General features: G+C 51.7%; 1 protein-coding gene across 5 annotated transcripts in view; it reads right to left on the bottom strand.

The window, feature by feature from the left end:
• The window catches only part of Pacsin2 (protein kinase C and casein kinase substrate in neurons 2), a 113102-nt gene that overhangs the window by 18292 nt on the left and 79347 nt on the right, over positions 1-15463 (bottom strand). For 4 of the 5 annotated variants that reach the window (XM_071609420.1, XM_027954664.2, XM_027954665.2 and 1 more), the window contains 2 exons: positions 11658-11796; positions 394-550 (listed from right to left, as the gene is read on the bottom strand). In XM_071609420.1, coding sequence (XP_071465521.1) covers positions 394-550; positions 11658-11717 — 217 coding nt within the window. In that variant the 5' untranslated portion in view covers positions 11718-11796. The remainder of the gene's footprint in view (positions 1-393; positions 551-11657; positions 11797-15463) is intronic. The other variant, XM_027954666.2, reaches the window with a different exon arrangement.

The raw sequence follows: 15463 nt of genomic DNA, 5'->3' as shown, positions 1-15463 counted from the left end.
CAGTTGTCACCATCTAGCCTGATCTGGGCTTAGAAATGAACAGCTCTGGTGTGAGAAAGCAAGACTGTGAGCAGAGCACCTGCAGGTGACAGGAGCTTCCTCACAAGTCAGCCCCAGCATCTGTTCCAAGCTGGCCATCAAGGTTGAGTGCCTGCGGATGACCGGTTTGGAACAGGAGGCTCAAGGGCTATTTGCAAAGAGCAGTTCAGAGTCCCCAAGGAAAAGGGACAAAAGCTCATGCAGTGGGCGAAAGGCTCCCACCAGCCCCGTGAAAATCACAGCCGCAGAAATGTAAGGTATCCTACTGCCCAGATCTTGGGAGACACAGGTTAGAGAGCATGGAGCATTCCCCAGAGCTCCAGTGAGCGCCTGGCGCAGGGCCAGCCTACCTACCCTTCTCCACGAGCTGCTTCCACCGCCGTGCCCACTCGGTGAGCTGCTGCGCGTAGGCCTTCTCAATGCGCGCACGCTCATGCAGGCAGCTCATGAGGTCGCTGCACAGGCGGTGGCCATCGTCAATCCGCTTCACCGTCCGCTTGTAGTTCCCAACCTAGGAGACAGAGCCATGCTGTGGGGCGGACGCCCATCCAGCTGTTCACCTGCCAGCCCCTTGCTGCCTACAGGGCAAGCCACCAGGCCGGGCTCCCCCTCCCCACAGTCTGAAAGACACCCTGCATGCTGGACAATAGTCTCCCTGCCTGTATTACCACAGGGGGGCGCAATTCAGGAAACCAGAGCTCCTCAGTACACAGCAGCCAGGTGCTGGGCAGAAAGCCACCTGTGACCCGGGAGGGAGGCAGACGGAGGGGCCAGGGACGGCTTCCAGACTAGGTGACTTATAAGTAAACCTGCTCTGATGTCATTACATGCTCGATTATCACTTGCCAGTTTTAGTAATAAACGCCATTTCCCCCTTACTGAGCACCTAGCTTCAGCCAGGCACCAGACTAGGAAGTGCACACCTCCAACCACTGCCACCTGCTACCAAGTAGGAACAACCACCTCTTTTTCACAGATAAGCAAACCAGGCTGAGATCTCAAAGCTGCAGCAGCTGGGCTGAAGCTAAAGGTAGGTTTTCCAGTGGCTGCAGAAGGACAGACTCCCACAAGTTTAATTCTTATCTGCTTTGTCAAGGGCAAAGTGAGTTTTGACTGCTTATTTTACATATGAAAGAAGAAACTAGCTCATCTAAATTAGAAATAATAAAACTATAATTGAAATAGCCTTAATGTCTAATTTGGGGTGAAATCAAAATATTTAATATTTCATCCTTTGAGTCACTGACCTGCAAGGGTATAGGGCAGCTGACCCTGGAGCACCCAGAGGAAATGACAAAAGCAAGGATCTATTATATTCTCATTCTTTTTTCTTCCACTGTCTTAAAAATTCTCATCCATCTTGCCTTTTCTAACAGTCTCTGCCTGGCTGACCACCAGGATGTTCTCTGTTCAGGGCCAGCCTGGAAGCTCCTAGAGGACAGGATGGACACATGCCTTTTCTGTGTGGAGTGGCCACAGCACCCCTGAGTCTCTCCCTTCCTAAGCTGGGTTAGCCAGTGGAGGAGGAGGGCTTGGGTGGGTGGGTGGGTGGGTGGGTGGCTCTGCCAGAAGGCGGGGGCGGTGGTGAGACTTTGCAGAGGAACAGCCCCTGGGCCCTGCGCACAGATGGCAAGGGGAGAGAAAAGGGCTGTGGCACCTTGAGAAGAACTGTCCCCTGAGGCCGGCGCTCTAAACAGGCTGGGATGACCCCTGCCCAGCACAGAACCCCCACAGGTAATTTGCCTGGGCAGCTTCTCCAGAGGACCGCCTGATTTCCAGCCAATCTGCTGGAACAGATCTGCAGCACCACCACCCCCCACCACCCCCCCCCTCCCCGCCCGCCACCCCCGCCTTGTGCCTAGTCCTTCCCTCCACAGACGCCCCTCCTCCCAGGCGTGGCCTGGTGGAAACTCAGCAAGGCCAGCAGCTCAGCCAGACACGGAGCTGCACATGAGCTGTGGCTCCAAACTTCAGCAGGCCCTTTCCCAAGGCAAAACCAAGTGTTTTCACAACCTATTAGAAGTGTACCTACTTTTCCTAAAATGGGGCCTTGCTATCATTTTGACACTTACAGCTGGATGAAAAAACAAACAAACCCTGATTAAACACAGCTCAGTACTGCTGAGCTGGAGGCAAGAGGAGAAAAGATAATCACAGGCCTAGGCAGCCTCCACGGTTGCCATGGAGCTGGGATGCAGAGCGGCTTCTCATCTCCTGCTGCGAGCAGTTCTCACACAGGCAGGCGCTGACCCTCACAGCAGGCGGTGGGCTCTCCAAAAGCCCGGGAGGAAGGGATTTCCCCACAAGCCAAACTTTGATAGGCTCATCAGCACACAGTGCAGCTGCAGCTCCCGCTCAACTAGGAGCTGAGGACTGGGGACACCTGAGGCAGTCACAGGCGGGAAGGCTTTCTCAGCCAGTACACACTCCAGGCTTCCGTGCAAGCTGTCGATGGTCCTGGAGGTGGCTGAGGAAACTGTGCTGGCCTTGGGGCCACCACTGGAGCCACGATGAGAGAGTGCATAGAGCCACCAAGCGGTGCACAGACCCCGCTCCTCTCTCCACTGTATGCCAACGAGGCTCATCCCAAGAACCCCAAATTTGCACCCTACTAAGACCACTTGCTAGGATGCCCTTGATTTTACCTTGAGAACAACCATGTCACTTAACCTGTGACCGTGTGTGGAAGTACCACAGCTGCCCTCTCCACCCTGGTGAGGAGGTTCAAAGTAAGCCAGCTGCTCTAAGCCTCCTCCCAGGCAAGCCCAGGGACCCCACAGTCGGACAGTACAGCCAAAGCTGAGAAAGGTGGTCGAGCAGCTCTAGTGCCCTCTCTGCAGGCTGGGAGGACAAGGGTGAAAGATGACTCTTTCAGGGATTCCTAATTACAGTCCTACAGATGGCGACAAGAGGGCTAAATAGCTTCCGAAAACTCACGCACCTACGGCCGCCTGCCCTCTGGCTCTCACAAGGGGAGCAGCGCTGATCTGGCCCTGCCCCAAACGTGTGACCTTGAGTCTCCTCTCTGCATTTCTGCCCCTTCAGCTGAAAGGCAGGGTCTAAGCTGAGCCTGGGAGAGCAGGACACCAGTAGGCACTTCCACTGCAGGCTGGCAGCTCCCCACCCGGCACTCACTTGACTCAACCTGGCTTCTGGTTCCCATTCAATCATCTTGTCCGCTCAGCCTGGGGGTGGCAGGGGAGGGGGGGCGGAGGCGAGGCTTGGATGACTCCAAGCCTTCACAATTCTGGGATCTCAACTGAGCCGGATCTGCCACCACGGCATTCCTAACTTTCAACCTCTGAGGGTCTGGCAACACCCTCTGGCCGCCCATGGACACTTAACAAACATCTGCGAGGTGCAGGAATGTAATGGAGAACAAACTGTCACCACCCTCGTGGGACTGAGGGCCAGATGAACAACAAGTACAGATGGGAAGGGGACTCTGGTGGTCAGGGCAGCCCAGAGGAGTGAGCACCACCAGCGCAGCCTGAGTGCACACATCTCCCTCTGCGTGCCTCCTGCCGTGCTCAGCCCGGCGCACCCCGGTCCCCTTGAATGGGCTGTGCTGCCACACACCAAGATATATTAAAATGTAGGCTGCAAGGGAAGACTTGCAGCTTTCCTTCTCTCCATCCTCCAGGCTAGGCACACACAGGGCACTCCACAGTGTCTTCTCGGTACCCAAATGGCGCAGAGGCTGGGATTCTGTTCCACGGAGGAGGGGACCAAAGAGTTGCTGAGAGCTCAGAGGCACAGGCAATGGAATAACCTGAGGCCTTTTATTTAACAAGTCTAGTCCAGCGAGTCCCACAAGCTTTTGTCCACAAACTGTTCAAAAGACTCGACTCTCCATGCGTCATCACACAGTAACTCCTCGGGGACAGATGAGCAGCTCCACATGCTCTGTCACATCTCTGGTGGAAAAACCGTAGCACAAACCAGCAGGGCCTCGCTGCTCCTGCACTGCAGCCTACAAATCTTTTCGTGAAGTCCAGGGCCAGAGTTAGCTTGTCCCAAGCCCACTGGTGTCCCAGGCAGGCTGCAGGGCTCAGGACGGAGTCCCTTCTCCCCAGGGTGGTGCTCTGCAGATTCTGCATCCTATACTTACCTGCAGGGTCTCCCCTGGTAAAAGCACAGGGCTCCCCATCTCAGGCAACCTTCTGACTTCCCATTCCGAGCCCTCCTCTGAATCCTCCTTTCCAAATAGGGGTGACAACTGATTTTGGAGTTGTGAAATTTGTCATGCATGCTTAAAGACACTAAGGGTTATGTTTAGAAAACTGTGCTCTCTGAATCCTTGTTTTTATGAGATCCTCAAATTCCTGTCTCCAACTTTCCTTCCACCCGACCCTACGATCCCGATGTGTCCTAAGCCTTTACCTGGGTGCTCCCCTGAAACACCATCCCAGACAACACCAAACCTCACTGGGGCCCCATTTGCAAAACAGGGTGATGCTCTTTACCTTGCAGCACCTGAGAGGGTCTGGTTTGGGCCTGCTGCTGCAGCCATGGCTTCACCAACAGCCTCGTGTCCAGCCCACCTGGAGCTGGATCTGCAAGTTCCTGGCTGACTTTGACCCAGCACTACTACTGCTATTTCCCTGGGGCCTCCTTCGGTCTCAACTCTGGGTACTTGGCTCCTGCCCCCACTGGGTGGCCCCACCCTCTGTTCCAGGATCTGCTGTTCATCAGGTGGGAGGGGGAAGAAGATAAGGCTCCCCATCCTGCAAAGGCAGCCTGTCCTTTGATAGTTTTAAACAAAAACCCCAGATTTCCACAACTTCAAAGATCAACTAAGTCATCCATCTTTAATCAAAATGTTCAAGATGACAAACTAGAAAGTGGATGAACTAGTAACCCAGAAACTTCAACTTGCAGATCCTGAGTCCAAAGGCAGAACACGGAAAAGAAACACTGCCGAGAGGAAGGATGTTTAAACAAAGCTATTTTTGAGCCAAACTCCTTCCTCCTGAGCCAGGTTTGCTGTGCCCAGTGCCTGCAGGGCATGTGGTGCCCAGGAGCCCACCCCTGCACTGTCCCGCCCAGGTGCTCACGCAGACAGTACACCCCAGACCTGCGAGCAGTCACCCCGACACTCCCCTATGCCTCCTGGTCTCCTGGGCAGAAATGCACAACTTCACTTGTCCTTCAGTCAACTGCCCAGCAAACAGCAGAAGCATGATCCATGGCTGTGGAGGGGCTGGACTGTCGTCTTCTTCATGATCCCTTGCACCCGAGCGAGGTGCCTGATGCATGGCAGGCACCTGGCTGCCACAGGGGATGGCAAGATCCTTTTCCTGGGTAAGTGCTTGCAGAAGGCCGGCCGCTCTCAGCAGAAACCCAAAAGCATCCCCCAACTAACCACAGAAGAAGGCAGGAACAATCCTGGAGACACCAGGGACGGGGCCAGCCCCTAAGGTACAAAGCCAAACCCTCTGGTAGGGAATCACCACTGGGGGTTCCTCCAGGAACACCTGCCCCTGCACCCTCCCAGTTCCCTTGTCCCTGACCTCAGTCTACCTCTACCCTGGCCCTGGACCCCTAAGCCTGATGCCCGTCTACTTATGACTCTCGCCACCCTACACCCAGAAGGATGGGATATCAAAGAAGAGTCAAACCCAGGTGGTAACCAGGATGCTTTTTTCAATATCTATTTTATTATTGCCATTTCCCACACCATGAAGTTCTATTTTATTTTTTGAGCTCATACAGACCTAGGTTAATGTTTTTCTGATCAGTTTTATTTTTTGACCGTGGAGTTTTTAAACATTGCAATGGAGATTTCACCTGTGTAAAGCTACAAGGCCTTTACTATTGTCTTATGTGTTGTATGTTATGTGTGCACACTTGTGTTTTGTGTTGTATGTCTGTATGTGCGTATGTCCATATATCATATATGAGGAGCACTCATGAAAAAATGGATCCGAATTTTTTTTTATTCATGTGATTTAAATGGTTTAATTTAAATTGGGTAAACAGCTGTTGAGGATTGTTTTAATATGTGAACAAATAAGGAGGTTAACAGATCTGTTTTCTTTCACCTTCCCTTTTCATTATATTTAATAATTCTGTTCAGGATAATGTAAATTGTTCAGAAAATTGTTTTCTTAGTGCCTGTTGGAATGTTACATAATTTTTTTTTAGCCATCATTGCCAGAATTCCTATCTTCATCCCAGTGCCGGTGAAGACAAAGATAAAACCAAACTACAGCTTCTTAGACAGCTATCACAGTAAACTGTATAAACTGATGCATCAACGAATAATAACTCAATAAGTAATGCTCAATCAAGGAGTCGATTTACTTTGGGAGGAAATGGACATATTGATAGATTCCTCTGCTTTGAACTGCTTGCAGAACTTGCCTGGACTATGTATCACTTGTATGCATTGTGAACCATCTGTTGGTGCAGCGAATTGTGGTAGTGCTGGCGTATCTTTGCTGATGGTGTCACCGATGGTACAATTTTTCCATAGGAGCCATCAATTGGCTTGGTATCGTGGCATTTCTGTATCCTCCTCCCTTCTGCTGGTGATGGCCAAATTTGGGGGCCAACAGAGGTGAGGCAAAGAACCTCACCCCCACACTGGTGCAAAGGCCAAATCTGGGGGCCAACAGAGGTGAGGCAAAGAACCTCACCCCCCCACTGGTGCATAGGCCTATCCGGTAGTCAGTGACAGGTAATTGCAGTGGTACCACTCAAGGCTGACGCCTTGAGGTCAGCTCATCCGATGACGGGTAAGGACCATATGTGGTATTGGACAGCCTAACAGGCATGGTCCCTAAGCCACATGCTTGGTGTTTAATTAAACAGAAGGGGGGAGATGCTGAGAGCCATAGCCGAGTCCGAATGACGCATGGCATTTTTGTCAGAATGGAGGTGACGCCAGCAAGCCATTGAGATGATAATGGTTATGTTAAGCTGTGTATATTAGACCCCTGCTGTCCACCTCAGCCTGCTACTTTGGAGTTCTCGTGGGGATTCCCGGAGAGTTCCCATTGGTTGGGGAAGTGCCAGAGGAGGGATTTTCCGGTTGGTGGTTCCTAGAGGAGCAGCGTGGGTGGCGTTCGAGAGAATTCCCGGGGAGCGTGTGTGGAGTGTGCTGGTGGAGCTCAGAAATAAAGTTTGTTTCTGCTTCAGTGGCTCGTGATTTGTGCCCAGCCAGACTGCGGCACCGCTGACTGCACCTGGGTACCTCCACCTCACCCTGCCAGCCCAAACCAACAATGGAGCCAAGCTACTACATACAGTGTCATTGAGCCTAAAGGCCTCTCCCACTCTAAACTGTACTGGTTAGAAAGGGAAATGTGTCTCCAACCCCTTAAACAGTTACTTCCAAATCATTGAAACCCAGGGAGAAAAGAAAGTTCTTCTTCAGAGAAGTGGTGTCCCAATGGCACAACCCTGAAGTGTTGGATTCTCAGGAGGCAAGTACAGAGCCACTCTAACCCTGTGGACAGCCAGGAGGCTGCCCGCACCTAGGAGGGTCTACTTCCGCCACCACTCCTAACACCACATGCCAGGCTCACACACACCACTGAGGGCCCAGGTAAGAGCAAAGCTGGCGCTACAGAGGCCCCTTGGGTTCAGAAGCCCCTTGGACCCTGGCTCTGCCCTGATACCAGAGGCTTTGGATTCAACATGCTGATCAGTGCTGCTGGTCCAGTGCCAGTCAGCACCAGCGTGTGGGCACCTGGCACGGGCAGCTGGTCCCTATTCAGGAGCAGGCCACCCTGGTTGTGGAGTCTACCCTGTGGGGATGCACCCTGAACTCTACCTTTCCTTTCCCCACTAAAAGCACGACACGATTCTCCCTAGCACTAGCAGTGAGTGAGTGCACAGGCTCAAGAGGGCTGCAAACGGGGCCCGTGGAGGGCCCAAGCCGAAACCACACCCACAGAATCCATGCTCGGGGCAGCAGCTAAAATGAACCATCTGGCTGGTTCTCAACTCTTAATGGGCAGCTAGGTGAAGGGGACTGGCACCAGCCATGCCTGCTCTACCCTGTGGTGTCCACCCTGCATGCAGTGAGCTGTCTGGAGGTCCAGTGGCTGCCTGCTAGAACTGGCCAGTTCTGCACCTGAACCCAGGCTCCTGCAGAGGACACACTGGGCTCAGCAGGGAGAGAGCTCTTGGGAGGACCTTCAGTACCTCCTTGTCCTATGCCCAGTGGTAGGCACTGGCATCACAAGCCAACAGGTCCACCCTGCTCCTGCTGCGCCACAGGACAGCAGCCAAGGCCAGGTGCAGCAGGGTGCTAAAGGCTACCAAGCACACACTGATAAGCCAGCGTGGCGCTGCACACCTACAATCCCAGCTCTGCAAGTTCAAGGACAGCCTGGGTAACCCGACAAGACCTTGCTCAACATAAAACAAAGCCCGCTGGGGTGCGGCTCAGCTCGGGGGTAGAGCACTTGCCCAGCAGGTGAGAGGCCCTGGGTTCATTCTCAGCACCACAACAGAAAAACAGAAGGAACCCAGGGCACTGATGCTAGCTGTGGACTCTACGAGGACGGAAACTGTCCCTGTCGTATTCACCTGAGGGACATGTCCCAAGCTCAGGTCTGGCACATGGTGAGTGCTCAACTCATACAGGCTCACCTGAACGACCAAGAAGTATAAAGGAAGCCTGGAGAAAACCCAGAATCCCCATTCAAAAACCCCTTGGCTGGACAGAGGGCAGCACTGGCTGAGTTCTGCTCTAACATCAAAGTCCCAGCCAACGCCCGGCGCTGACGTTTGGATGCTGTCAGAGGCATCCAGCCACGGCTCATATGTATGTCTTCTGAACTGTAAAATCACAGAGGAATTTTCAGAAGGTTTAATTCTGTAAGTCATGAGGTCCAGAACCAGACAAATCAGCCCATGACAAAGGCAGCCCCAGAGTCTAGGAGCCCAGCACCCTTCAGGACACCACCTTACCATCTGGACCAAGGACCAAAGTGGAGATATTCACCCACCACAGAAGTGCAGGATCTTAGGAAAACCACATTATCTCATTGGCTGAAAAGAACTTCACAAGAACACAACTTACTCCTAAAAAGCTAGGGACAGAGCTCTGAAGAGCAGGCCACAGCAGCCTGTCTAGCAGTCCCAGAGTGACCAAAGGCCATCAGCAGCAATGTGACTCTCCTAGAAATATGAAGAACCTCAAATAAAGACTGTGCACTTGCCAACAAGTGCAGCATGCTTATGCTGCGTGTGTCACATCAGGCAGGGTAAAGAGTCTCTGTCGAGGAAAAAGGAAGAGGGTGTCATGTGCCTTGTGAGGCTCTTCGTGGAGGTTCTCAGTAATCATTATGACCGACCTGGGAAGCAGGGCCCAGCAATGCCACGGAACTGCTTGGGAAGCCAATCAGGCCTTCTCACCTCTCTGAGCCCACAGAGGACCCTGCTGTGTTCACGCGCGGCCACCACTACAGAGGACGACTCCCTTCTGGCAGAGGCTACGAGTGGAGGGAGCCCTGTGCCCAAATCCCAGCTCCACACCTTTTCCCTACACGAACTCGGCAGTCCTAAACTACTCTGAGCCTGGGTTTTCCACATCTGTAAAGAGGCAGCTGCAGCCTTGGAAGGACTGCAGGGCCTGGTGCAGTGAAAACCAACCAAGAGCCCTGGTTTCCATTTCTAAACTTCTTGAAGCTTAACATGCCCTCAGAAAAGGTCACAGATCAAAAGCACACCACCCATGTGTATAAGCTTGATGCGCCCTGCCTGGGACACGACAGGGCCAGGGGGTCACCGCTCTCTAGGAGCAGGCAGCCCAGGGCCACCCCAACCCGAGTCGGCAGGCAGGGCCTTCTGCTGGACCCACACAGCCTCCAACTAGGACCATTTTAGTCCCTCTGTCTGCTTTATCCATGCTGTGTCCCCAGGTCCAGAAGAGGGCGTGGTGCCTAGCAGGTCTCTATAAATGCTTAGAGAAAAAGAGTGATTTCTGCTCAGTGTTATCTAAGTACATATCTTATTCCAAATATCTGTCTGCATCTCGAGAGCAGTCCCAACACACCACCCAGTTAGGCCTCATCCTTTCAGATCAACTCGCACCCCCGGCCACTCCTCCCTTCAGTCGGGCTCTCTGCTAAGTCCCAGACTGTCATGTGAGAAACAAGTCCTTGCTGGCAGGGAGTTCATAGTACAGATGAAGAAGCAAGTAGTGATCATACAACATGCGGGATGAGCAGGCACAAAGGCTGCCTACGCTGGCCAGGAATGGTCCAGGGAGGCCTCCTGGAGGAAGTGCTCCCTGGGAAGGAAACAGAGGTCCGGTTGGAAGAAAGAACCCTTCATGTTCTCGTGTTCCAGAAAGCAGCTCTTTGAGACAGGCTGCTACTTTGCTCAGGCTGACCTTGAACTCCTGGGCTCATGCGATCCCCCTGCCTCAGCCCCCGGAATGCAGGGACTGTGCATGTACCACCGCACCAGGCTCAGGTCATACTCATCCTGGAATGAAGGATTTAGTCCAAAGTCCACTGGGGCCTTTCACTGGAACAGGAAAGGAGAGTACAAATGATGGACATTTGAGCCCCTCGGTTCAAACCTTGGGCTTCTGAGATCTCCCATCCCCATTAAATCATAACATAGACGTGTTCGACTTGCCACAAACTGACACCCTGTTTCTTGCTGTCCCTGGCCAACACCAGGACATCAGCCTCAACTTCCATCACCAGAGCGCCTGTGTCAGGAGGGCGCCCGTGCGATGCTGATGGCTGTCCCACTTTATCTGGCAGTCTTCCCTGGGGACCAGTATCCACCTTTACAGATAAAGACCCTGAGGCTCGGATGAGCTGAGCCACTTGCCCACAGTCACACAGTCACACAGCTGTGGCGGCTTAGCTGGAACCCACGCCCAGGACTTTTCCACTGCGGGGCGCTGCTTTTTTCCATGAAGTCCACAGCTGCCAAGAAGCTCCAGGGGTCTTGCCCCAGGGACAATAGGAGATCAAGAGCTGACTTTTAGGCTGGAGGTGTAGCTCAGTGTACAGCACTTGCCTCCCATGTGCAGGGCCCTGGGTCCCCTCCCCAGCACCACCCAAACAACAACACAATTGACTTTCCTTTCAGCAGTGAGCAGGAAAAGTAAGTGGGGCTCAGGAAGAATGGCTTCTGGAACAAAACACAACACAAACATTCACACTGCAGCCAGGAAGGGAGTTCCTCACAGGCACAGGGCAGCAAGCAGATGCTGCACCGGGCTCAAGGGCAGTGTGGTCAGCCCTCTGGCCACTTGCCTGCACCCTGCAGCATGATGTCACATCACAGCTGTCTGTGTCTCCATTCCAACAAAAGTAAAGCTGCCTCAGGCTAAGTTGGGTCATCAGCCTATGTTGCTCCTGGTCACAAAATTGCTAAGCAGAAAAGGAAACATCTAGAATGAAAAAGGTCCCCAACCTCTTCAGGTACCCGACTCCCAGCAGGACCAGCGTCACCTCCCTGCGAGTGAAGGCGAGCCTGAACTGGCCAATGGCAAACACCGCCCCTTCCCTGCTGCCATCCAGACCTGACCACAAGTGCCTGGCGGCCTCTGGGTGTGTTCATCTCATCATCTCGACCAACACACAGGCTGCCAGGACTGAGGCCGGGCTCTGCATCACCAGCAGGGTGCCAGGCTTTACCTCCCAGAAGCTGTCACTGGACACCTCCAGGCCCACGGAGTCATCATAGGGAACAGACATCTCTCTAAAGGGTGAGGCAGCAGCAGCAAGCTCCCGGACTCAGGGGTCAGCTTCAGATGCTCAAGATCTGCAGACACACCTAAGGAGGAAAAGCACAGGTCACTGCAATTTCCCATTCTCAAGGAAAAAGGAAGTCACCCCATCCAGAACTTCCATGCTCTCCACTGCCCATCCACACAGGCTGAAAGGTTTCTGTTGGGTAAGAAAAAAAGTCATGAACGTAAGCAGCTCTGGGCACTGGCCTGTGTACAGCACAAGCTCCTCCATCTGTCTCCATATTATCGAGGAAACCTCAACATCTTCCTGAAAAGCTTAAAGAACTCCCTGAAGAACAGTCTGTGTTCTCAGATCAACACGATTGATACCCTGGCTGAATAACCTTCCCCATCCCTCAAGGAAAGGACAGAGATCATGCATGGAGAATATGTGGAAGTGGCGAGCAGGGCCCCTGGGTCAGGACTGCCCCAGCCCATCCTAACCATCTGGAGGGGCGAGGACTGGATGAAACCTGGGTGGACCCACCTTCAACACCTGACCTCATTCTCCAGAGTTTCCACCACATTCCGCTTTGGCTCAGCATTGATCCCACTCCCCATTTTGATGGACTCAACCAGAGAAAGCCCAATTCACACCAGTTTAGTCTCAAACCCTCTGTGTGAGGCTTAACTAGAAAGAGAAAGACAAACCCACCATTTCTGAGTAACAGACTCAAGGCAGGCCCAGGCAAAGAGCAATCATTTCCCCTGCTAGCAGGAAGATGGAGGGTCCTCCACATTCATAGCACAGATGGATTTGCCAGGGCAACCTGCATGCAGCCCAGGTGAGACAGGGACTTCCCGAGCTACAGGGCCAAAGGCCAGTGCCTTAGCTTAGCAGTGGGAGGAGCTGGTCTCAGCTATGCTCCTTCTTGGAGCACCTACAAGGTACAAGGTTTTGTTCTAGGTACCGCCCCTATGTCATCCATTAATCCTCATCATTTCTTGGGAGACAATCTAGAGATATAGTAATAAACACAGGCACTAGAATCAGGCTGCCCAGGCACCAATCCCAGAGCTGCTACTTACAGCTGGGCAACAGTGGGCAGGTTACCTACCCTCTCTGTGACTTAATTGCCTTATCTATAAAAGAGAGATAATAATGAAACCTACATCACATGATTGCTGTGAGTCAAATACATACAAAGAGAGCTTGGAACAACACTTGATCCACACTAAAAACTGTGAACACTAATTACTATTGTCATTATGGTTATAAAGTAATTATAATTACTATCATTCCTTTTGTTTGTGTTACAGATGGGAAAACTGATGCTCCCGGAGGTTAAATACCTAGCACCCTGTAGTGTTCTCTCCATTATACCAACACGTTTTCAAAAAATAACCTAGGGCTGAGGATGTGGCTCAAGCGGTAGCGCACTCGCCTGGCATGCGAGCAGCCTGGGTTCAATCCTCAGCACCACATACAAAGATATTGTGTCCACCGATAACTAAAAAATAAATGCTGAAATTCATTCATTCTCTCTCTCTCGCTCGCTCTTTAAAAAAATTAAAAAATAACCTAAAACTTAGTTAAGTCAGGTGTCCTATCACCTAAACGCTAATTGCTGGTGGAAAGAGTTCATTCTGGCAGACCACAGAGCTTCCAGAAGTAAACGCAGTCATCGATACCCAGCAGGAACAGGTTAGGGCACTTTAGAGCCAGGCACTCCAAACCACTCAGGCTGAAGAGGCAGAGCTGGTCACAGCCATGCACCCGACAGTGGGCTCTTCTCACTGAGAGAACCCCCAGTGAGCACTCCTGCTTTGGGGCTCCACTCTGCAAACTGCTAAAATATCACAAAGGCCACCCTGCCTAGGTGCCACATTTCACAGTGTTCCCTTCTCCTATGGACTCCTATGCTACCAGCCAGGGATCTTCTGGAGTCACCCAGCCCATTCCTGCAGCAGCAGAAAGTTCCCTACTAGAGCAGCTGTCTCTGCTCCAGGCCCTCAGGGAATACCAGGACTTTTGTATGGGGTGAGCCTCACGGTGGCCCCACCAGGCCATTTTCTGTCTGCATGTAGCTGTGGTTCAGACGCTAAGAGAAGATCAGTTCTGCACAAAATTTAAGTGCCTGCTAAGCACTTGGAGCCAAGAGGAGGCTCAGCACAACAGCCAACTTTTAGGGGCAAGAGAGTGAAGGGGTAACAAATCCAAGACACCAGAGCCACCAAGGGTATCTATGGGAGAGGATGCCTGTTCCTGCTATACAAGAACAGATTTGAAAGCCTGAAGGTCAAGTTACTTATGCAAGGTCACACAGCTCACAATAAATGGTGAGAGAAAGCTTGAAAACCAGGTTCTAAAATCTGAGTTCTTCATCTAATAGTACATCACATATAATTAGCAATTCATGGTTATCATGAATGAAATACCAGGAAAATACCAAGGGGGCAGGAGTCCCTTCCTCCACAGGACAAAGGGAAAGGTGGGAAAGGGGTAACAGGCAGATGGGATCTGTTCAAGTATTGAAAGGAAGGGCTTCCTTTCTTTCTATAAAGGTGGTCGAGATGGGTCAAGGGGGACCAGTGAAATTTCCTCTGTCCCTGGAAATCCACAAGTGGTGGTTTCACATATGTGACAGAATCAGCTCTCAAGCTTTATGCTCAAAAGGAATATTCTACACAATGAATGAGACTGACTGGTACCACAGACTCAATATGGCCTACTCCTGGGCCCAAGTGACCTCGAGTCACATCAACACACCCAGGCACAGAGCTGGGTCAGCAAGAGTAGAAGGAAAGAGTAGGAACCCTCGTGTGGCTCAGGACACAAGGGTCTCTGTCAACCTGAAATGGGAAGAGAGGAAACCTGCTATTACCATCTGCTGTGGGCAAGTCTCATCCATTGAGTGAGTATCTAAGTTTCAGGAACTGGGCTAGTGCTGAGGATGCATTTAGTCCATGAGCTACGCACACTTCAATTTCTTTTAAATAAAATTCAAAAATATAGCTGGGACGGTGGTGCATGCCTCCAGGCCCAGCTATTTGGGAGTTGAGGCAGGAAGATCACTGAGCCCAGGAATTCAAGATCAGTCTGAAGTGAAACCTCACCTCAAAAAACAATGATTTAAAAATTAGTGATAAAACTAGACTCGAACAGTGAGGAAATAAGAAATGTTAAATCTTGTCAAATGCAAACAGAAGAAAGGATTTGCTCTATAACACTGTAAATGAGTAAAATTGGTAATAAATGTTTGATGACTATTAGAATAAAATTTCATGATGTCTGCTCTACATATTTACACAAGAAAAATGCCAATACCCAATGTGAAAGGGGTGTTAGAGTACCAATCAACTTAGACATTCTTCATCTTCTTTTTTAATGGATTTACAACTTAGGAAAAAAAGAAAAGTAACCCGTTTTCCCTACAAAGCACTGAGAAAAAAGTTTGGCAGGGAAAGGAAGGGAGGGAGGGAAGAAGGCCTACCACAGCTCCACACTCCCTCCCAGCTCGCCTCCTGGCACCGCCACAGTCCCCTCTCACGGGAGAAGGCAAGTGCGCTTAGTGGGTGCACACACGACTTGGTACCTAAAGCTGCAGACAAGTAGCTGAGGTGAGAGGAGAGGGCAAGGGACACAGCCTTGTTCTAAGAGAAAATGCGCTTCTGGTACAAAATGCCCCTCATAAGCAGATGAACACTGGCTCTCCGTTCTAGTACGGACCCTCCCGTGAGGGTCTCCCTTCTTAAGTGAGTATTAGCAGC

This window comes from Marmota flaviventris, chromosome 3 (genome assembly GCF_047511675.1).
Source record: "Marmota flaviventris isolate mMarFla1 chromosome 3, mMarFla1.hap1, whole genome shotgun sequence".
NCBI classification, from domain to species: Eukaryota; Metazoa; Chordata; class Mammalia; order Rodentia; family Sciuridae; genus Marmota; species Marmota flaviventris.
This window is presented reverse-complemented; position numbering and strand designations above follow the sequence as displayed.